The sequence below is a fragment of the Suncus etruscus genome, chromosome 7 (assembly GCF_024139225.1).
Source record: "Suncus etruscus isolate mSunEtr1 chromosome 7, mSunEtr1.pri.cur, whole genome shotgun sequence".
NCBI lineage: Eukaryota > Metazoa > Chordata > Mammalia > Eulipotyphla > Soricidae > Suncus > Suncus etruscus.
In genome coordinates, this window is record NC_064854.1 from 23,593,602 (window position 1) to 23,615,938 (window position 22,337).

General features: G+C 39.0%; 1 protein-coding gene and 1 non-coding gene across 2 annotated transcripts in view; both read left to right on the forward strand.

The window, feature by feature from the left end:
* The window catches only part of MRC1 (mannose receptor C-type 1), a 102,098-nt gene extending 86,471 nt beyond the window's left edge, over positions 1 to 15,627 (forward strand). The window contains 7 exon segments of the mRNA XM_049777532.1: positions 3,807 to 4,039; positions 7,257 to 7,422; positions 9,458 to 9,607; positions 10,290 to 10,403; positions 11,353 to 11,517; positions 12,540 to 12,581; positions 14,622 to 15,627. Coding sequence (XP_049633489.1) covers positions 3,807 to 4,039; positions 7,257 to 7,422; positions 9,458 to 9,607; positions 10,290 to 10,403; positions 11,353 to 11,517; positions 12,540 to 12,581; positions 14,622 to 14,869 — 1,118 coding nt within the window. The 3' untranslated portion in view covers positions 14,870 to 15,627.
* Positions 4,244 to 4,353, forward strand: LOC126014864 (small Cajal body-specific RNA 21). The gene has a single exon (XR_007497829.1). It is a non-coding gene; the product is annotated as a small Cajal body-specific RNA 21 (non-coding RNA).
* Positions 15,628 to 22,337: the final 6,710 nt, after the last annotated feature.

Consider the following 22,337-nt stretch of genomic DNA (forward strand, 5'->3'; position numbering starts at 1 on the left):
GATTCATATTTGTGCCCTTTCAGACATTCAGACATTGCTAGAGTTTTCTGCAGACTCAATGTGAATTTGAAATGTCTTCTTCCCATTGTTAGATATTTTGGATCTTAGTCTTCTCCTTCCTTCCTTCCTTCCTTCCTTCCTTCCTTCCTTCCTTCCTTCCTTCCTTCCTTCCTTCCTTCCTTCCTTCCTTCCTTCCTCCCTCCCTCCTTCCGTCCTTCCTCCCTTCCTCCCTTCCTCCTCCCTTCCTTCCTTCCTTCCTTCCTTCCTTCCTTCCTTCCTTCCTCCCTTCCTCCCTTCCTCCCTCCCTTCCTCCCTTCCTCCCTTCCTTCCTTCCTTCCTTCCTCCCTCCCTTCCTTCCTTCCTTCCTTCCTCCCTTCCTTCCTTTTTCTTTCCTTCTTTTCTTCCTTCCTTCCATCCCTCCCTCCCTCCCTCCTCCCTCCCTCCCTCCCTTCCTTCCTTCCTTCCTTCCTTCCTTCCTTCCTTCCTTCCTTCCTTCCTTCCTTCCTTCCTCCCTTCCTTCCTTTTCCTATTTTTTCCTTTATTTCTCCTTCAAGTAGGAAGATCTCAGTTGGACTCATTTGGTACAAACCAGCTCCTGTGCCCAGTGTTTGTTCTGTGTTTTGTGTTTTAGTACATTCATTGTCTCCTCTTTTCTTCTTCCTCCTCTTCTTCTTCCTTTTTTTCTTCTTCTTTGTTCTCCTCCTGCAAAGAAAACAAAACAGATTGAGCATATTGAGAGTCAAGATTATAGTTGGGCATGTATTAGTTTTTAGTGAAACCTAAGAGAAAGTTCCATCAGGGCAGATGAAAGCCTGTTCTGCCTATGCAAGAACAGGGTCAGAGGCAGGGAGATGGCTCAGTGTCCTAGAGTGAAGGCTTTGTATTATCAGGGCCCAGGTTTGATCCCTAGCACCAGCAGGAGTCAAGAGCAACAAGTAGAAATATCCTCAAATTCAAATCCTCAAATTCAAAGGTAGATTACTTACTGTATTTTGCCTCATTTTACAACTACCTCAATATCTATGTGTATTTATGTATTTATTAAATAAATGTAATTTTTATTATATATTGTGATTTTAATCTATTATAAAGAAAATTTGTACCTATAAATTATTTTTAGAAGATTAGATTAAGAGCAATTTTCCTCCTAATTTTTCCCATATCTTAAAATATTTTAACACTATGCACTAGATAGCTTGAAAAACTATTTTCTTTATATATTCATAAATGCATAAAATGTGAATACATATCAGTATGTTGAATAAAAACAAATGAGTACAATATGAATATATAGGAATAAAATAAAAACTTTAAAAATCAAGTAACTTAAATAGTAAACAGTATAATGTCCTAAAAATGACTTAACCATATTTAATCTTTCTTCATGGTTTTTTTTTCTGAGTATTCACAAGCCAGCAAGTGGAGAGATGAGCTAAATTTCCTATAGTTTTCCTTCTTCTATGAAGCCTTTTATGTAGTTGTGCTTCAAGCTTTATTTATTTATTGTAACTTTTAGTTGGCCCATGGTTTCCATTGATGTGAAGCCAAACCCAGATCGCTCCGAGCTGGGAATTGATAAGACAGTTCAATGTCTGCCAGATGGAACCTTTCAAGTATCCTGGCCTAGATCTCTTCGTTTAGTTGATTTTCTACCAACACAAGGGGGCAGTAATGCCAGGGTGAAGAAAATAAGGTGGTTGCTCTTGTTGAAGTGAAGCGCTCACTTCATGAGACTTAATCAAAGCTAAGCTTGGTAGTTGGGAAGTGACCTAACAAGGTAAGAGCTGAATTGAATTGGTCAGTTCAGGGAACTGGCCAGACTGAACTGGTAAGGAAAATAAATAATCCGCAACCCTAGACCAGGATTTGAGAGTTTCTTTTATAAAAAGATAGATTGCGAATATTTTTTGGCTTTTCCACTCAGCCACTCTTCATCACAAAGATTCAACTCTGTTGTGATTACAGACAATAATAGACAATAAATAGACAAGGGAGTGTGGCTATAGAAAACATGTATACATTGGCCGGACAGATAGCAACAGCACTAGGGCATTTGCCTTGCATGTGGCCAAATCGGAACAGACCCAGGTTTGATTCCTGGCATTTTATATGGTCTTCTGCCTGAGCTTGCCAGGAGTAATTTCTGAGGGGGAGAGCAAGAAGTAATCCCTGAGCACTGGGTGTGGCCCCAAAACAAACAAAAAAGAAAAAGAAAAGAAAACATGTATACATATCAGTTTTCCTGGACTTTATTTCATATGTTGTTGATGCCACATGAAATGTCCTTTAGTTTTTAAAAACTCATTTAAAAGCTGATCTGGGGTCAGAAGCATGCCAGGCATGTTCTCAAAACCCTGTACCTTCTCCTCTGCTTCTTCAGGACAGTTTATAAAGGAGTTCAAGCACACACACACACACACACACACACACACACACACACACACACAAACTCCAGTGCTGAGGCTGGTATGTGCAAGGCAGTATGGTATGTGCAAGGCAGTAGGTTTGGTCTCTGACATTTTATCCCCCACCTTCACTTATCTACCCCCAGCACTGGAAAAGAATATGAAGGTATTTTTAGCTCTTGAGCTCCAAAGAACAGACAGAAGACTCGACTTCATTTCTGTCTTCTATAGACCTTTCTGTCAGTGGCTCACAGTATGTGTGGACCAAAAGCAGAGATTGGAAACCCATCCCAGGAGTTAAAGGAGCAAAGATTAGAAGGTGAAAGAGGAAAGATTAAGGTGAAAGTAACCCGACTTACTTGGGTTTCAGCCCATGAGTGAATGAGATTGGGGTATGAGGTCTGGATGAAAGACACAGTCTCATTGATAAGAGTGAAGCTTAATCCTCAGATAAAGGCTAAATGAACCTTGGTCTGGTGTATGTTTACATCCCATAGTTTAAGACCTTCCTTAAAGGGGTTTTACAGATGGAGTCAAAGAAATACAAATAATGGTCTCACTCATCTATGGGTTTTAAGAAAAATGAAAGACACCCTGGTAATAATAATTTTCAGACACAAAAGAGAAAAGAGCTGGAAGTTCCAGCTCACCTCAGGAAGCTCACCACAAAGAGTGATGAGTTTAGTTAGAGAAATAACTACATTTTGAACTGTCCTAATATTGAGAATGTATGAGGGAAATGTAGAGCCTGTTTAGGGTACAGGCGGGGGTTGGGTGGGGAGGAGGGAGATTTGGGACTTGGGTGATGGGAATGTTGCACTGGTGATGGGTGGTGTTCCTTTTATGACTGAAACCCAAACACAATCATGTATGTAATCAAGGTGTTTAAATAAAAAAAAATTATGCAAAAAAAAAAATATAAAAAAAAAAAAAAAAAGAAATACAAATAGATGTGAAGATCATGAATCGAATAGGACAGATGAGGGATGAGAGGAAATGTACAAAGATTATTTTTGGCCTTGAAATCCAGTCAAGATTGAAAAATCAACAATAACAGAATGAAAAACGGTCTATTATTTTGAAAACTAATAAATGGGATTATTTATGAATTTTCTTTCATCCAGATACTACATACAATACATTCACAAATCTTTTGGTATCATTTAGAAATCTGGTCATACTAATGTCAAAATTGAGCTTTGTTTTCTGTGTGCTTATGGGGGTTATGAAAAATATTTTAAACCTCTGTGGCTTGAGGTAATGCTATTTATATCAAATTTTTGTGATGTAAAGATATACAGGAGAGTCAGGGACTGATGGTATTCAAGTAATAATTGATCATTCTTTTTTCTTTTATATTTAATAATTGATATTTTAATAAAGATTATCTATTTTTTCCAGACCCTTCCATTACAACTACTTCAACCACAGCCCCAACAGATGGCTTTATTAAACTTGGTAAAAGTAGCTATTCAGTCAGCAAATTTAAGAAGCAGTGGCATGAAGCAGATGATAATTGCAAATCTCAAAGTTCCCTTATAGCCAGCATACTAGATGCCTACAGCAATGCCTTTGCTTGGATGCAAATACAGTCTCTTTCTGAGCCTGTCTGGATCGCCCTGAACAGTAACCTGGTAAGAAATGGAAGTGTGTGGCTTTACAGTACCCATCAGTTTTAACAAAATGCTTTTTTTTTTCTGTTTATTTACTTGAAAGTTTGGGGTATGTGGGAAGCTTTCTAGATGATTTCACTGATTCTATATGAATTGGACCCAATCTTTCAAGGAACTAATGCCTAAGATGTTGAGCTATCTAGTGATGAATGTCAGAAATTCAGCTGACTCCACCTCCCCTCAGACGAGCCTAGAGCAAAGAGGCTGGACTTTCTGCCAAATGGGAGAGGTTGTTAAGAAAGAAGCCTCACCTGGGCTATCCCTGCCATACATTTACCTGGTCATGATTACCGGGCAGAGGAGCTGATGAAAAGGATGAAAATATGACTGATGGGAAAAAAAAAAAAGAAATTCAGCTGAGACTTATCTAGCATATATTTTCTGTCCGATTATTTTGAATATTAAAATTATTTCTGCATCTAAATAGTTTTGTCACCTCTATCTAAAGTCAGATTGTAATCATGCCTAGGGGAATATTAAGGATGTAGGTCTGGGGCTTAGTTGTAGGTCATGAATACTTTATTTGTGACAAGTCATTATAGAGTTGTTTTGGTTTTGAAGTTATGGAATTTCTATCCATGTGTGAGAAATGCTTCATTGTCAGTAGATGTTATATTAGAAAAAAGGAGATTAACTGAGAAGCATGGGGTAAGGGATGAAGCACAGAATGCAAAGGGCTAGGCAAAGTATTCTTAAAGTCTATCTTCTCTGATATTTTCTTATTGGTATCTCTCCATTCATCTATTAATTCGCCTATACAGTCAACTAGCAAGTTTCTTAGTACTAGAAATATGTGAACAAGTAATTAATAGATTATATTGAAAGTGTCAAAGTGAGATATAGGCAAGGTGCCACAAGACAAAAGAAAAGGGACTAGTGGGCTAGGAAAGAGGACCAAGAGAGCTTCTTATATAAAAGTGGATAATGTTCAGGAATAGTCTAGGATGGTAGAACTTAAGGGAAGAATATCAGGAAGAGGAAAAAGGAAAAAAAAATGGAAAAGCAAGATGTTGTAGAATTTCTGATGCCATGATTCAGAGATAAAAAACACACACACACTTTGTACATTGTGTGTTGACTAAGCAGAGAAGTGGCTATTTTAATCTCAGCAATTCCATAGTTATTTCTGTGACTTTAGGTTAGGCAACAAATTTTCTATGTCTGTGTTCACTGATAGTAATTCATTTGATAGTCATCTTGTTTCCTTCTCACAGACATAGACACAATTCTCTTAGGAGTTTAAAATAATAAACTTTTTCTTAAAGAAACATGAAGTAGCTCTCCACTATAACCAACATTTATAATTAAAACAATTCGACTATCTTCCTTACCTCAATGGAGTTAATTATTATATAAGCATTCCCTGAATGACCATGGTAGAACAACATACAACTTTATTTGAAATGGCATGTGCTTTTGATTTGGTCATTGGCTCCTTCATAATTGGCTTGGCAAATTCAATAGTACTGCCCATTGTTTGAGTTATTTAAAAGTTTAGTTATCTCTGATAAGTGTTAAATATCCTCCATACTTTGGAATTAACCTGTAAAATCTCTTTTAGATCACTAAAAAGATAGCATGCATAAGTACTACTTTCAATGTTTTCAATTAGTTTGTACATGATTTAATTTGGAGAAGGGATTGGGCCTCACCTAACAGTACTCAGGCTTACTCTTGGCTCTGTACTCAGGGATCATGTCTGGTGGTGATAAGGAGACCATGTGTGATGCTGAAAGTTAAAACCAGGTTGATCACCATATGCAAGACAAGCACCTTAGAGCTCCCATTTGACCAAGCTATACCACTCCTAGGGATATACCCTAGGAACACAAAAATACAATACAAAAATCCCTTCCTCACACCTATATTCATTGCAGCACTATAGCCAGATTCTGGAAACAACTAAGTTGCCCTTCAACAGATAAATGGCTAAAGAAACTGTGGTACATATACACAATGGAATATTATGCAGCCATCAAGAGAGATGAAGTAATGAAATTTTCCTATACATGGGTGTACATGGAATCTATTGTGCTGAGTACAATTAGTCAGAGGAAGAGAGGGCAAGTCACAGAATAGTCTCACTCATCTATGGGTTTTAAGAAAAATTAAAGACATTGAAATAATTCCCAGAGATGAGGGGCCAGAAGGACTGGCTCAAGATATGAAGCTCACCACCAAGAGTGGTGAGTGCAGTTAGAGAAATAACTATGCTGAGAACTATCATAACAATGTCAGTGAGTGAGGGATGTAGAAAGCCTGTCTCAAATACAAGCGGAGGATAGGAAGGGAAGAGATGGGGGTATTGGTGATGGGAAGGTTGTACAGTGAAGGGGGGTGTTCTTGTTATGACTGAGACAAAACTACAATTATGTTTGTAATCACGTTGTTTAAATAAGAAATTATTTTAAAAAATGATAAGCACCTTAACCCTGTCCTATCTTTCTGGTTCAGCCAGTGTTTTGTAAAGAAAGACTACTATTGAGTGGAGGAGATAGGCAAGGGACTCAAAGAACTAAAGTTCATGCCTTCCATTGACAAGATTCTAATTCTGATCCCTGGTACCAATTCTTTCCCATAGCCTAACCTCCCCAGTACCTCGTGGGTTACCCTTGCACCTTTGTGGTGACCTTGGTGACTGCCTTGAAAGACTGGATCTATATGCTATTGTATGGTCGGTCCCAGAAGATACTGATCCTATAGAAATACATTCAACAGTCAGTGATATTACTAATACACTCCTAGAATCTAACCGGAGAATAGGACATTGATCAAGTTTAAAATTTTGACACTAGCATATTGTTATTGTCCAAGCCATTCATAGCTGGGCAAGATTTAGAGAGGTTAGGATCTCAGAAAAGGAGCAGAATGTTTTGGAGAAGGCTATTTCCTTTGCTAATTATTTTGGGGTGACTTTGGGGGGGTTTGTTAATTTCTTTACATCTGGATTGTTTGCTGATTAGCATCATGAGTGGTCCACGGGTCCCTTGAGCATTGCAGGGGAAGCTTCCTCTTCATAAGCATTAAAATAAAGCCTGTTTTCTTTAAACTTCCTTTGATAAGAAATTATTTGTTCTGTTCATTTGATTCACAGATTTTGGGGGGCTCCTCAATTGATCCTTTAGGTCTTGTCTCAATGAGACAAGGCTCTCTGCTAATGGCTGCTTGGTTCTTGCAGACCCAAAATGAATATGTTTGGACTGATATGTGGAAACTGAGGTACACTAATTGGGCTGTTGATGAACCCAAACTGAAATCAGCCTGTGTTTACCTGGATGTCGATGGCTACTGGAAGACGAAGCATTGCAATGAAAGCTTACATTACCTCTGCAAAAGATCAAGCGGTAATTGAATTCACACACACACACACACACACACACACACACACACACACACACACACATCATAGGACTTGAAAGTCTCAATAAGTGAATATATCTGGCTAGTGACTATCATCATACATCATATGTGTTGGTAGCTGAAAATAAGATATACCGTGGTCAACTCACAAAAGACAGACATGATAATAAATGAATATACAAAGATTAAAGTAGTGCACATAGAAAATTTTTTCTTTGCTAGAATTTTTTAACTATTAATAAATCTTTGAGTTTTTATTAATGAGATGAGATTCTGAATCAATGATAGCAAGTTTCACAGGATATAAAGATGCCTTTTGATATCAACATTATCTTTCTATCAGAATTTGATCCAAATGGACATATGAATTTATTAATCAGTGGTATTAGTGATAGTCTTCTAGAATCCAGCCTGAGAATTGGGCATTGGTCAAATTTAAAATCCTGACGTTAGCATTTAGTTATTGTCCAGATGCTATTCATAGCTGGGAAAGGTTTAGAAAGGTTAGGATCTCAGAAAAGAAGCAAAAGAAAGGGTATTCCATTTGCTAATTACTTTAAGGTGACTTTTGGGAACTGCTTATAAATATCTTAGAGGTATACATTCTTCATTAAAATGTGATGCTTTGTCACTACATTATAGTCATTTTATTTATTTTTTGTTTTCTTTTGTTTTGGTTTTTGGGTCACATGTGGTGGTGCTCAGGGGTTTTCTGCTGGCTCTTCACTCAGAAATCACTCCTGGCAGGTTCTGGGAAGCATATGAGATGCCCTGGCTCAAAACTGAGTTGACTACATGCAAGGAAAATGCCCTACCTGCTAGACTATTGTTCTGGTCCCTTGTGATTCTATTTAAATACACTGAAAATAAAACAGAAAAGAGAAGGGAAGGAGGGAGGGAAGAAGGATGGAAAGAAGGAAGGAAGGAACGAAAGAAGGAAGGAAGGAAAGAGAAAGGAAGGGGAGGGAAGGAAGGAAGGATTGAGGGAGGGAGGAAAGAAAGGAGAAAAGGAAGGAGGAAGGGATGGAAGGAAGGCTGGAGGGAGGAAAAGAAAAAGAAGAAAGAAAGGGGAAGGAATGATGAAGAGAGAAAAAGAAGGAGGGAAAGAAGGAAGAAAGGAAGAAAAGTAAGGATGGAGTGAGCAAAAGAAGGAAGGAAGGAAGGAGGGAGGGAAGGAAGGAGAGAAGGAAGGAGGGAAGGAGGGAAATAGAAAAAGAAGGGGTAAGAAAGAAAGGAGAAAAATAGAAAAAGAAGGGGTAAGAAAGGAAGGAGGAAAGGAAAGAAGGAGGGAAAGGAAAAGAAGGAAGGGGGAAGGAAGGAGGAAAGGAAATAAGGGAAAAGAAAAGAGAAAGGGGCCCGGAGAGATAGGACAGCGGCATTTGCCTTGCAAGCAGCCGATTCAGGACCAAAGGTGGTTGGTTCGAATCCCGGTGTCCCATATGGTCCCCCGTGCCTGCCAGGAGCTATTTCTGAGCAGACAGCCAAGAGTAACCCCTGAGCACCGCCGGGTGTGGCCCAACCCCCCCCCCAAAAAAAAAGAGAAAATAATGAAAGGTAGGAAGGAAGTAAAGAGGGAAAGAAAGGGTAAGAAAGGAAGGAGGAAAGAAAGGAAGGAAAGTAAAAGAAGGAAAGGGAAAGAAAGGAACAAAGGAAGGAAGGAAGGAGTGAAAGTAAAAGAAGGAAGGGGAAAGGAAGAAGGAAATGAAGGAAGGGGAATGAAAAGAGGAAAGAGTGGAAGGTAGGAAGGAGAGAAAGAAGGAGGGAAGAAAGAAGGAAAGGGAGGGGGAAAGGAAAGAAAGAAGGAGGGAAGAAAGGAATGGAGAGAGAGGGAGGAATGAAGAGAAAAGAAGTAAGGAAGAAAATCTAATATTAAACAGGACAGGTTCATATAATTATGATTAGAACCTTTAAAAGAAGAATACTAGGGGGTGATATTTTTCCCTTTGCAGATAAAATAGTGTTCTTAGTGTTCTGGCAACCCCAGGCTACCATTCATTTTGCACATCTCCCTGTTGATAGAGACCCCAGCCACTGAGCCCCCACAGCTGCCTGGCAGGTGTCCTGAGAAAGAACACTCATCTTGGATCCCCTTCCATGGCCACTGCTACTACATCGAGTCATCGTTCACAAGGAACTGGGGCCAGGCATCTCTGGAATGTCTTCGAATGGGTAAGTGGCTTCATTCCTGTTAGCTAACTCGTAGTCACTTTTGTGACCTTTGTGTTCCTAATGACCCTGAATGAGCTGAAACATCAGAAAGATGTCACCACCTCTGAGCCACAGAGAAAGAACAGGGTTGTTAAGATGTTCACTTTGCATGTGGCTGACCCCTGCAATGCACCTGGTCCCCCAACACTGCCAGGAGTATGATCCCTGAACTCAGAGACAGGAGCCTTCTTTAACATATAACCTATCACGTGCTCATATTTGCCTCTTCTCTTCACCGAAGATTGATTTTCAGACTAAGCCGTCACCTCTAAACGTTGTGATGTGCCTGTCATAGTGATAGTTTGGGCTGGGGCTGGAGGTGGGCTGTGAAGGGAGATGGAGGAAAGGAACATCGGTGATAGAGTCCACACCAGTGGTGGGATTGGCACCGAAATAGGATATGACTACAACTCAACTATCAATAATTTTGTAAATGACAGTCCTTTAACTAAATTTTACAAATATATAAAAACTCAAGATTTTCAGAGTGGAAACAAAAATTCTGACCACTCTTTGGCAGTCTTCTCTTCAAGGAAAGATGCTTGAATGTTCTTTATTGCTCTTACTATCAGTACTGTTATTTTAGAAATATTTTCAGTGACTTAAGTTACCTTCATGATATTTGCTCTTTTATACTCTGCAGGTTCCACTTTGGCTTCCATTGAAAATGCCGCAGAAGCAGATTTCCTGTCATATCACGTTGAGCCGCTTCAGAGCAAAACAAATTTTTGGATAGGATTTTACAGAAATGTGGAAGGTAATTATGACTGACTGATCACTTGAACAACTAAAGTGTTATAGGTAAAATGAGGCTTTAGTTCAAGGAAGCCTGATGTATAATAATTAATTTGGAAAGAATTTGAATATCCAAGCTTATATATCTATATGAGATAAGAATTGAAATTTTAAATGGGTTTCTATGCTATCTGTAATGTTTCTAATTAAGAGGATATCTTTTGAGGATATATTGGTTTTGAGAGTGTGGAATATGTTTCTTATCTTTTACCCCCAAAGAAGCTCTAGAGATAAGTATATGTGTATACTAGTTTGAAACACAATTTTAGTTCAAGTTATAAAAGAAATATATTTTCAACTTCCTTCTCACTCATAATTGGTCATTATATTATTGCCTGTTAGAAGTCTGGTTATGAGGGTTGGAAAGATAGCACAGTAGGTACATAATTGCTTTATATGCAGCTGATCTAGCTTTGTACTTTTGTTGTTGTTTTTTTATTTTGGGGGCCACTTCTGGCTGTGATCAAGGCTAACTCTTGGCTTAGAGCTCAGGGACCATTTTGGGAGAGTTCAGGAGGCCATATGGGATGCTAGGACTGAACCTGGGTTGGCTAAGGCAAGACAACCACCCTGGTCACTATTCTATTGCTCTGGCCCCTAACCCAGACTTGATTCCTAGCACCATACATGGAACCCAGAATACTGCCAGGAGTAATCACTGAGCCTAGAGCCAGGAAAAATTATGAGCACCACTGGTTTGATTGGGTGTAAAGCCACACAAAAAATCAGGCTATGAATAAGAATCAATTACAGTATAATAAATAGTATACTTATAAATTTTGCATATTCTTTCTCCTTTTTTTTGTGGTACTGGGAATTGAACTTCAATTATGTTCTACTATTGAGCTTCATCCCAATTCCCTAAGGTAGATTATGTTTAACTCTTTTTACTGCCTTTATCTGATTATCAGGAATGTGGCTCTGGATAGACAACGTTCCTCTTTCCTATGTCAACTGGAACTCAGGAGATCCCTCTGGTGATCGAAATGATTGCACGACTTTGGTAGCAAAGAATGGATACTGGAGTAATATTCACTGTTCTTCCTATAAAGGGTTTATTTGCAAAAGACCCAAAAGTAAGTAAGAATTTGTTCTCTGGCGCATCCATCCACAGGCTGTTTCTTTCTCATATTGAGGCCCCAAAGGTGGGATTCTCAGGTCATCACAAATTCCTTAAAAGTTCTTCTTATAAAAATGAAAATCGAGATGGCATAGCCCTTAGTTGCTCTCTGTAGCTCTGAGCAGAGAACACTCTAAGATAATGATTTTGCTCTATAGATACACTGAGTATAGGATTTCCCTGATTCTTGGTTCTTACAGTTGCATGTTGTTGGGAGAATCAGCCCACAAGTTCTCTAGCATAAGAGGAAAGGAGAGAACCAACCATCCTGGGCAAACCAGGAGGATCCTGGATTCTGGAGCATCAGAATCAGTTCCAGAATAAATATTGAAATAATAGCTAAGTCTTCTTCTGAGTCTGTGTGGTAGAGTGTGTTTATTAGGAGGTGGGCATTGCTCATGTTGTACTTCCGTACTCTGATCCAATTTGGGCTGGAGTCAATTTACTTGGCTTGCCTCTTTATATAACATACATCCCAAGAAGTACAGGTGTTAATTAGATAATAGATTCAGTTAAACAAATTAGATCAATCATCTCTGCCTCACCAGTAGATGTTAACTGTTCCAGAATTGTATCATCCTTCCATCTTTCAATCTCAAATCTGAGATATCACACTTTGAGGCTGTGAGAGTCTTATATACCTCTTCATTCATTTACCTGGTGATATATTGATTTACCTTCATTTGGACCATTTCAAAACTGTCATCCTAGAATACACTTGTTATGGGAAGATCTTGAAGGTGACTGTATATGGCTTATATGTAATTCAGAGCATCATCACATTTTCAGATCTTTGTGTAACTAAACTATCCAGAGAGCAGTAAGAATCTGTCATAAGGTCTCTCTCTTTTATCTCACTTAGGGCTCATTACCAAAAGCAAATGTGGAAGAATCCATGTTTCATATCTATAAATCCTATAAACTATATAATCATGATGGATTGATCAATGTTATATTTGTTTTTTATTTTACAAACAGTTGTTGATGTTGAGCCGACTCAGACATTAACTACAGTCAAAGGTAAGATCATTATGACACACCCTTGATAAACTAGTCACTTGTTTTGTTTATCGTAAAAATTACTTCCTGTGCCCCTATTTCTTGGTAGGATTGTCAGAACTTGCACTAGATGTTCCCATTGTATCACCACCAGCCCAAGAATAAAAGCTCTAAAAGAGCACACCTTGGGAGTTGGGTTGGTATTTTTTACAATGCAAGGTAATGAAGACATTTGTTGCTGTGTTAAAAAAAAAGGGGGGGGTTGCCTTCTAAAAGGCATGGCAGAAACCTTTCTCAAGATTTGTTGTGGTCATGGGCTAGAGAGATAGTTTAGTGGGTAAAGGTGTCTATTCTATAGCTGGTATCCTGTGTAGTATCATCACAAGTAGTTCCTGAATACAGAGCCCAGAATAACCCCTGAGAATTCCTGTGGTGTTTTTTTTTTCTTTTTAAAAACAGATCTTTAAAAATAATATATAACGTCATAGAAAATTGCATTAAGTAATTGATCATATTTCTTTTCTTTTTTTTTTTTCTTTTTTTTTTTTGGTTTTTCAGGCTACACACATTTGATGCTCAGGGGTTACTCCTGGCTAAGACTCAGAAATTGCCCCTGGCTTGGGGGGACCATATGGGATGCCGGGGGATCGAACCGCGATCCTGATCCTTGGCTAGCGCTAGCAAGGCAGACACCTTACCTCTAGCGCCACCTCGCCACCTTGATCATATTTCACTCATTTGATTTCTTGAACAAAACACCCCTTAAGGGGCCAGAGAGATAGCATCGAGGTAGCGCATTTGCCTTGCATGCAGAAGGATGGTGGTTTGAATCCTGACATCCCATATGGTCCCCCAAGCCTGCCAGGAGCGATTTCTCAGTGTAGAGCCAGGAGGAACCCCTGAGTGCTGCTGGATGTGACCCCCCAAAAATAAAACAAAACAAAACACCAATTAAGTGCCATAAGAGAGAGTGTTAAGGGTAAAGCATAAGAGATAGTATTATGGGAAAAGCCTTTGCCTTGTATGCATCCACCCTGGTTTGATCCACAAGCACTACAGGAAGTAATCACTGAACAGAGCCAGGAGAAAGTCCTGAGCAACACTGGGTGTGGCCCAAACATAATTTAAAAAAAATCCCCAACAAAAAGAAAGTGAGATTTCTTGTTTGCCTGTCTTATTAATTTCATGGTCATACCTTACTAATGAAATCTAGGAGTCTACACCTTTTATTTTGTCTTTTTCATAAATTTTTTTCTCAAGTGTTTGATCATCATCATTATTCATATATGTGTGTCTCCAAACACCCATAGACTCATCCTTTCACCCCCACATCCCTCTTTATATAGCACTTTTGTAAGCAACCCTACATTTGTTAAGGCTGACATTATTTTTAGTTTTGAATTTTTCACTGGGGGAGGGTTTGGGTCACATTTGGCAGTGCTTAAGGTTTAATCTTGACTCTACACTTATGGATCACTCCTGACAGAACTCAGGAGACTGTGCTGGGGTTTGAACCCAGTTCGATCCTGTGCAAGGCAAACACCCGACCTATACTGCTATCAAGCCAACCCCATTTTTTTTTTTTTTTTTTTTTTTTGGTTTTTGGGTCACACCTGGCATTGCTCAGGGGTTATTCCTGGCTCCAGGCTCAGAAATTGCTCCTGGCAGGCACAGGGGACCATATGGGGCGCCGGGATTCGAACCGATGACCTCCTGCATGAAAGGCAAACGCCTTACCTCCATGCTATCTCTCCGGCCCCAAGCCAACCCCATTTTTAAACGAGAATAAATACTTTAAAAGTTTGAAAACTAGCTCCACATCAGAAGATTGGTGAAATATCCTTACTCCCAAATGATCATGGTGACATTTCAAATCACCGTTGTTGTTTCACAGCACTCAACATTTTCCTGTCCAGCTTTTCCTGTTTCTAAATGTCACTTGAAAGAATATTCATACGTCTTAAGGCATCTCACGAGGAAGGTTCCCTTTTCCTTCATCACACTCCTCCATTCTCTTTCCCTAAATATTCCCCCCTTATGGTTGATTCTGTGTGTTTGCAGCTGACCCACAGAAGATGGAACCTTCCAAAAGGTCTTCCGGCACAGCGGGTGTGGTGATCGTTGTGCTCCTGATTGTGATCGCGGCTGGCCTGGTTGCATATTACTTTCTCAAGAAAAGGCGCGTCCACATTCCCCGGGAGGACACTTTTGAGAACACACTCTATTTCAACAGCAGTTCAAGCCCTGGAACCAGCGATACCAAAGATCTCATGAGCAACATTGAACAGAACGAACACGCTGTCATCTAGTGTTTAGACTTGGGAAAGATGTAATTTAGGGTTCCCTAACATTGTCCCTCAGAGGTTCAGGTCTTTTATTTCAGTGCAATTGTTGCCTTAAACACTCTGTCCTTTTTTTTTTTTTTAATATTCCTCTGCTGAGTACATTGATGTCCATGCATACCATGATGGTTCACTCTCCAATGCGGCTTTCATTAACACGAATTGCAGTCCCAGCATCAAAGTGTTAAGTTAAAGAGAAAAACCAAGCATGGCTCCTTTTTCTAGCCTGGCAAGATTCTCAGAGAATCTCTTACAGCAGTGTGGACCATCACTTCAACAAAATACACCACTAGCCTAACAGTGCCCACAAGGTAGCCTCTTGACTCTCATTCCTCAAAACTGCCTGAAGAGTGTAAGCAATCCAAGAAATAAGCACTTGCAGTTGTTGAGTGGACTCTTAAAAGATGGGTTTCAACAATCCAGAATGAATAGTCTTACGTGGCATTAAGATGGCATCCTTTATTTCCTTCAGATCCCTCTCAGGTTTTTTCCTCTGATGATTAGAATTGTATTTGTGCATGTGAAGAAAAGATAATGCAGCTGGGAAGGAGTTTGCCTTTCCCCAGCAGGGACCTTACCAGTGTGATCTTCTTCCCCTTACATGTATATTAATAATGCAAAAGATGTAAAGTGAACATGTAAATTTGCCTTAGCTAGATGGACATAGGTCATGTGAAATGCACCTTTAAAGACAGGGTCTGTTTTTTAATACATTTGTATTTTGGTGATGTGGAGAAGTGTGTTTTCTTTTCGATGAGATTTATTTATCTATTAACCTGACACTTTACACTTCAAACAACTTATAGGATTAGTAGAGGAATGATTGAAACTCTTTGGAAAAGATCCATTGTTAGAGATCTATGTATAAAAGAAATGTCCCAACATGTCTGGCACAACCTTCCAGATCCCTACTTTTCATAGTGACTAGACTCAACATTCAGCAATCAATGCCGTTGGAAATTCCTCCTCTAAACAGCTCTTTGGTCACTTTGACAAGTTCCCTTTTCTTTGTGTACATTGTGCAATGCTCTCAAAGATTCTCACTTCACGGGTATCAGACTCCTGGCTTAGCCTGACCTTTCTCAAAGGATGGCTCCTGGGGCTGGAGTTCTTGTCCCAGAATCTTCAGCAGACAACTTAGGTAGCATGAATGGTCCTTGAAGCATGCAACAATAGTTGTCTGCAAAATGTTGTATATCTGCCTTTTCTTGGGTGGAGAAGAAAAGAATTACATTTTATAGAAAGTCCATCATTCAAACTTGGAACAGCAGCATGTTGGGGTAGGGGTAGGTGGCTATACCCCAAATGACACAGGGATAGATAGAAAGAAAAGAAAGAACAAGAAACACACAGGGATATGTAGAAAAATAGAAAGAGCAAAAAACACATCATGCTGAAAAAAATCAGGGAGCAAAATCAACCCTGTTTCATGCTTCTCAGGGACACACTGATTTTAATTTCCTTCTGTAAGAACAAAGCAGCATCCATCTTCAGAAGTTTTATTGAAAGTCAATGTGGTCACACCAAACAGTGTGGTTAATTTCTATAAAGAAATCCCTTTCCTCATAAAGATTTTCTTCTTAAGATATTAGAAATATGAGCTGAGGAATGCTAGTGTATGACTGCCAAGTTTTTTTTTTTTAATACAATCCTTATTTTTTTTTTTGCTTGTGTGGTTGGCCACACCCAGCAGTGCTCAGAGCTTACTCCTGGTTCTGTGCTCAGGAACCACTCTTGGTGAACTTGAGGAGAGCATTTGGGGAGTCAGGGATAAAAATCTTAGCCTCCTTCAAGGCAAGTGCCTTACCCACTGTACTATTTATCTAGCTTTTACTTAATATTTTTTATTATAATTCAGAGCTGTGTTTTCACTTTTTAAGCAACACGTATATCTGACTTCTGTTTCTCTGTGTTTGGCAGGATACTGAGAATGATACTCCATACATTCTCACGATCCACTCAGACATGTCACAAAATTGACAAGACATATGTAATTACAGTTTTATTTATTCCCCAGCTAAAATACCAAAGATAATTGGACAAGGGTAGGAGGAGGAACACAGACAGAAGAGTAATTTTTATGGTGGTATGTACGTATGTTTGTTTGTTTTGATTTAACAAGATATTCTACCTGTAATGAAATGTCTGCTTGGTCTCTGTAGTGACTTCGTACTTGCTTCAGTTTTTCATCTGAATTTAGTCACTGGAAGTTTTTTTTTTTTTTTTTTTTTTTGGTTTTGGGTTACACTGCCAGTGCTTAAGGGTTCATTTTGGCTTTGCACTCAGGAATCATTCCTGATGGTGCTCACAGGACCATATGGGATGCTAGTGATCAATTTGGGTTGGCCATATGCAAGGCAAGTTCCCTACCTGCTAACCTATTGCTCTGGTCTCAGTAACTGGAAGAATTTTTAGGGATATTTCCCCCATCCCAGTTGAAAACAAACAATGTGAATAGTCTGTAACTTGAACTCTGAAAATAAAGGTAAGATCTGTAAAGAGTGACAGACTGACTCCTACTTCATTTCATGTTTGGTAGTCACACACAACCATCAATATATTTGCTTCTTCGTTATTTTCTCAAGCATCTCATGGATGTGCCAGGCCTGAGGAAACCTCTGAAGATTTGAGTGTGGGTAAGAAGTCACATAGTTGTCCATGATAAAAACATGAACAGTCTCTCAGTGTGGTGGATGTCCTGGTAGAAATTATTTTGGGTAGATTGCCCAGTTTTGTTGATATATAATTGGCATTAAGCCTTGTGAGAATTTTAAGTGTACAGGGAAGGATTGGAGGTGTGTCCACTGCACACCAGTGGGAGCAGTGGGGCTAGGTAGCATATTGACTTCTTAACATTACTGTAAGATCACAGGAGCAAAGATTGGCAGATCTGGGTTTGCAAGGCTGAGCCAGGTAGTAGTTTCATACCAGGAACTTTTTGAGGATTTTTCTAGGTTGCAGGTTCCCCAAGAATACTGGAACTCCTCAGGTCACAGCAGACAGTGCTTCAAAGGCTGAAGATTGACCCCAGACTCCTGTTTATGTCCTGCATGTCTTCCAGCTCTCCAATCTCTCTCTCTCTCTCTCTCTCTCTCTCTCTCTCTCTCTCTCTCTCTCTCTCTCTCTCTCTCTCTCTGTGACTAAGGGATCTCTCTTTAAAAGCAGTGCAAAAACAAAAACCAAAAAAAAAAAAAAAGATGAATAGGGGCCAAGAGGTAGCACAGTGGTAGGGCATTTGCCTTGCATGCAGAAAGATGGTGGTTCAAATCCCAGCATATATGGTCCCCTGAGCCTGCAAGAAGCGATTTTTGAGCATAAAGCCAGGAGTAGCCTCTGAACGCTGCCAGGTGTGGCCCAAAACCAAAAACCAAACCAAACCAAACAAAAAAAGGCAGTACAAAAATAAAGGTCACCAAGGTGGAATTTATTCATACTGAAAAGAGAATCATAAGAAGAAACAACAATTTTTTATAATATATTTATTTTAACTTCATGATTACAAACATGTTAGTAGTTGTGTTTCAATTATCAAAAAAGAACACCCACTCCATCAGTGGAACTTTGCCACCCCCAATGCCTCTCATCTCTCTCCTCCCTCAGCCCCTGCCTGTATTGGAGTCAGGCATTTTATTTCTCTTACTACCATTTTCATAATATTTGTTAGTGTATTTATTTCTCTAATTGCATTCACCATTGTTTGAGGTAAGCTTCATACCGTAAGTTGGTCCTTTTGGCCCTCATTCTATTGTCTATGAGTATTATTAAAATACTGTATTTTATTTTTCTTAAATCCCACAGATGAGTGAGACTACTCTGTTTCTATCTCTTTTCTTCTGACTTATTTCACTCAGCATAATACTTTCCATGTCCATCTATGTATAGAAAAATTTCATGACTTCATTTTCCTGATGGTTGCATAGTATTCCATTGTGTATATCTACCACAGTTTCTTTAAACACTTATCTGTTGTCAGGCTTCTGGGTTTCAGATTCTGGCTGTTATAAACAGTGCTACAATAAATATAGGTGTGTAGGAGGCATTTTTGTATTGTGTTTGTTGTTGTTGTTTTTTTGCTAGGATTGTTTTTTCCTTAGGATTGGTATAGCTGGATCATATGGGAGCTCAACTTTCAGTTTTTTGAGGAATCTCTATATTATTTTCCATAAATGCTGGGCTAGATGGCATTCCCACTAGCAGTTAATGAGAGTTCCTTTCTCTCCACTTCCCCACCAGTACTGATTGTTCTTTTTTTTTTTTTTTTTTTTTTTGGTTTTTGGGCCACACCCTGTGACGCTCAGGGGTTACTCCTGGCTATGCGCTCAGAAGTTGCTCCTGGCTTCTTGGGGGACCATATGGGACGCCGGGGGATCGAACCGCGGTCCGTCCTAGGCTAGCTGGGACTCCGGGGGATCGAACCGCGGTCCGTCCTAGGCTAGCAGGCAAGGCAGGCACCTTACCTCCAGCGCCACCGCCCGGCCCCGTACTGATTGTTCTTGTTCTTTTCGATGTGTTCCAGTCTCTGTGGCATGAGATGGTACCTCATTGTTGTTTTGATTAGTGATGTGGAACATTTATCATGTTCTATTTGGCCATTTGTATTTATTCTTTGAGGAGTATCTGTTCATTTACTCTCCCATTTTTGATGGGGTTTGATATTTTTTCTTTCTTTTTCCTTTTCTTGAGGGGGAACACACTTGGTGATGCTCCTGGCTTGGAAGGCTATATGGGATGCCGGGGGATCAAACACGGTCAGCACCATGCAAGGCAAACACTCTACCACTGCACCTCACTCCAGCTCCAGTGTTTGTTTTTTTCTTGTTAAGTTCTGTCAGTACCTTGTATATCTTTGATATTAACTCCTTATCTGATGGGTATTGAGTGAATAATACTATTCTGTGGGTGGCCTTTGTATCCTAGTCACTATTTTCTTTGAGGTGCAGAAACATCTCAGTTTAATATAGTCCCATTTGTTTCTCTGTGCTTCACTTGTTTGTACTCTTGTGTTTCCGCCTTGAAGTTGCCTTAGCCTCATGTCATGAGTATTTTACCTATGTGTTCTTTTATATATCTTATAGTTTTGATATGATATCAAGGTCTTTAATCCATTTTGAATTGACCTTTGTGCATGATATTAGATGGAGGTCTGAGTTCGTATTTTGCAAGTGGCTAACCAATTGTCCCAACATCACTTGTGGAAGAGTCTTTCATTGCTCCATATTCCTTTTCTTGCCCAGTTTTTCAAAGATTAATATTTTGTATGTCTGGGAGCATTATTTGAATACTCGAGTCTATTCCATTGATCTGAGTGTCTGTCTTTATTCCAATACCATGCTGGTTTAATGACTATTGCTTTGTAATACAATTTAAAGTTTGGGAAGAAGCGCTCGACCACTCCAATTTGCTCCATGGACATGCATTTCTCCTAGTCAATGAATCCTAGCACAACATGCAGGAAACAACACGACATTGTTTGGAAACAATGCAAGCCAACATTATGCATAGAAAATGAAGATGGCAGCTATGATGATCTGAAAAGTGACAACCACCTATTTAGCCTCTCAGATAAGGAGTTTAGAAAAAATATGGAGGATGTTCATAAAACTCACAGAAAGCCTAGATCGAGCTGAACAGACCACAAATAAGAAGAAAGAGGATATGAAAATAGAAATCCAAAAACAACAAACTGAAATAACATGACTGAAAAACATGATAAGCAAAAATGAAAACCTCACAGGAATTGAATACTGAAAGTAGCTAAATCAAAAAGGGAAATTACATTTAAAGAAGCATCCTGAAGATTTACAGCAGACCTGTCAGAAGAAACCCTCAAGGCTAGAAGGCACTAGTGAGATATAGTGACAAAACTCAATGAAATGATTGCTTTGCCTAGAATACTTCACCCAGCCAGACTCACATTCAGGTTTAGAGGAAGCACTCTATCCACGAAAACTACATATAAATTCTTCTCCAATGCAGGGTCAGTCTCCAGAATAGACCACATGATGGTCCAAAAATGTACACCATAAAATCAAGAGAATAGAAATTGTACAGACTATCTTCTCAAATCAGAATGCACTGAAACTAGAAGTGAACTACAAAGGGACACAGAAAAAAAAAAAAAAAAAGCACTTTACCGCCTAGGAATTAAACAGCTCACTATGAACAACCAGTGGGTCAGAGATTAAATCAGAAGGTTCCTGGAATAAAATAATAATGAAGACACAAATTATCAGAATTTGTGGGACATGTAAAAGCGGAAAATTAATAGCCTTGCAAGTATATATCACGAAGGAAGAAGGGGCCTACATAAATAGCTTAATGACAGCTTATAAAATTAGAAAGTGATCAACAAAATGAACCAAAAATAGGTAGGCAAAGGTAAATAACAAAGCTTAGAGCAGAAATTAATGCAGTGGAAATCCAAAGAAAAATTTAAAAGATCAATGAAAGCAAAAGTTGGTTCTTTGGGGAAAAAAACCAACCAGATTGATAAACCACTAGCAAAACTCACACAGGGATAGAAAAACTTAGTAAACCAGATTAGGAATAAAAAGGGAGAGATCACTAGAGATAATACAGAGATTCAAAGGGTAATCAGAGACTACTTTAAGAAATCCAATGCCACAAAACATGAGAACCTGGAAGAAATGAATAAGTTCTTGGACTGTTATAATCTGCCATGGTTTAATCAGGATGATCTAGCATGCATATCTAACCAGAACAATCACAACTGAATAAATTAAAATGGTAATCAAAAATCTTTCTCAAAAGGTCAGGCCCAGGTGGATTAACTAACAAATTCTTTCAAACCTTTCAAGAGGACCTACTACCAATTCTCTTCAGGCTCTCTCAGGAAATTGAAGAAACAGAAACACTCACAAATGAAGCTAACATCACCCTGATACCACTAGCATAGAGAGATGCTGAAAAAGAAAAGAAAACCAATATCCCTGATGAACACAGATGCAAAAATTCTCTACAAAATTTTAGCAAATAGGATCCAACATCTCATCAAGAATGTCATACACCATGACCAAGTAGGTTTCATTCCAGAAATACAAGGGTGGTTTAACATATGGAAATCAATCATATACTCTACCATGTCAAAAAAAGAAAATATAAAAACCCAATTATGATGTCAATAGATGCAACGAAAGCATTTGATAAGGTCCAACACCCATTAATGATAAAAAAAACTCTCAACAAGTTGGGAGTGGAAGGAACTTTTCTCAATATAGTCAAAGCCATCTACCACAATCCAATGACAAATATTATTCTCAATGGAGATAAACAAAAAGCCTTTTCTCTGGAATCTGGTACAAGACAAGGCTGTCCTGATTACCACTTCTATTTAACATAGTACTGGAAATAGTTGCCATAGCAATTAGGCAAGAAAAAGATATTAAGAGCATCCAGATAGAAATAAAAGAAGTGA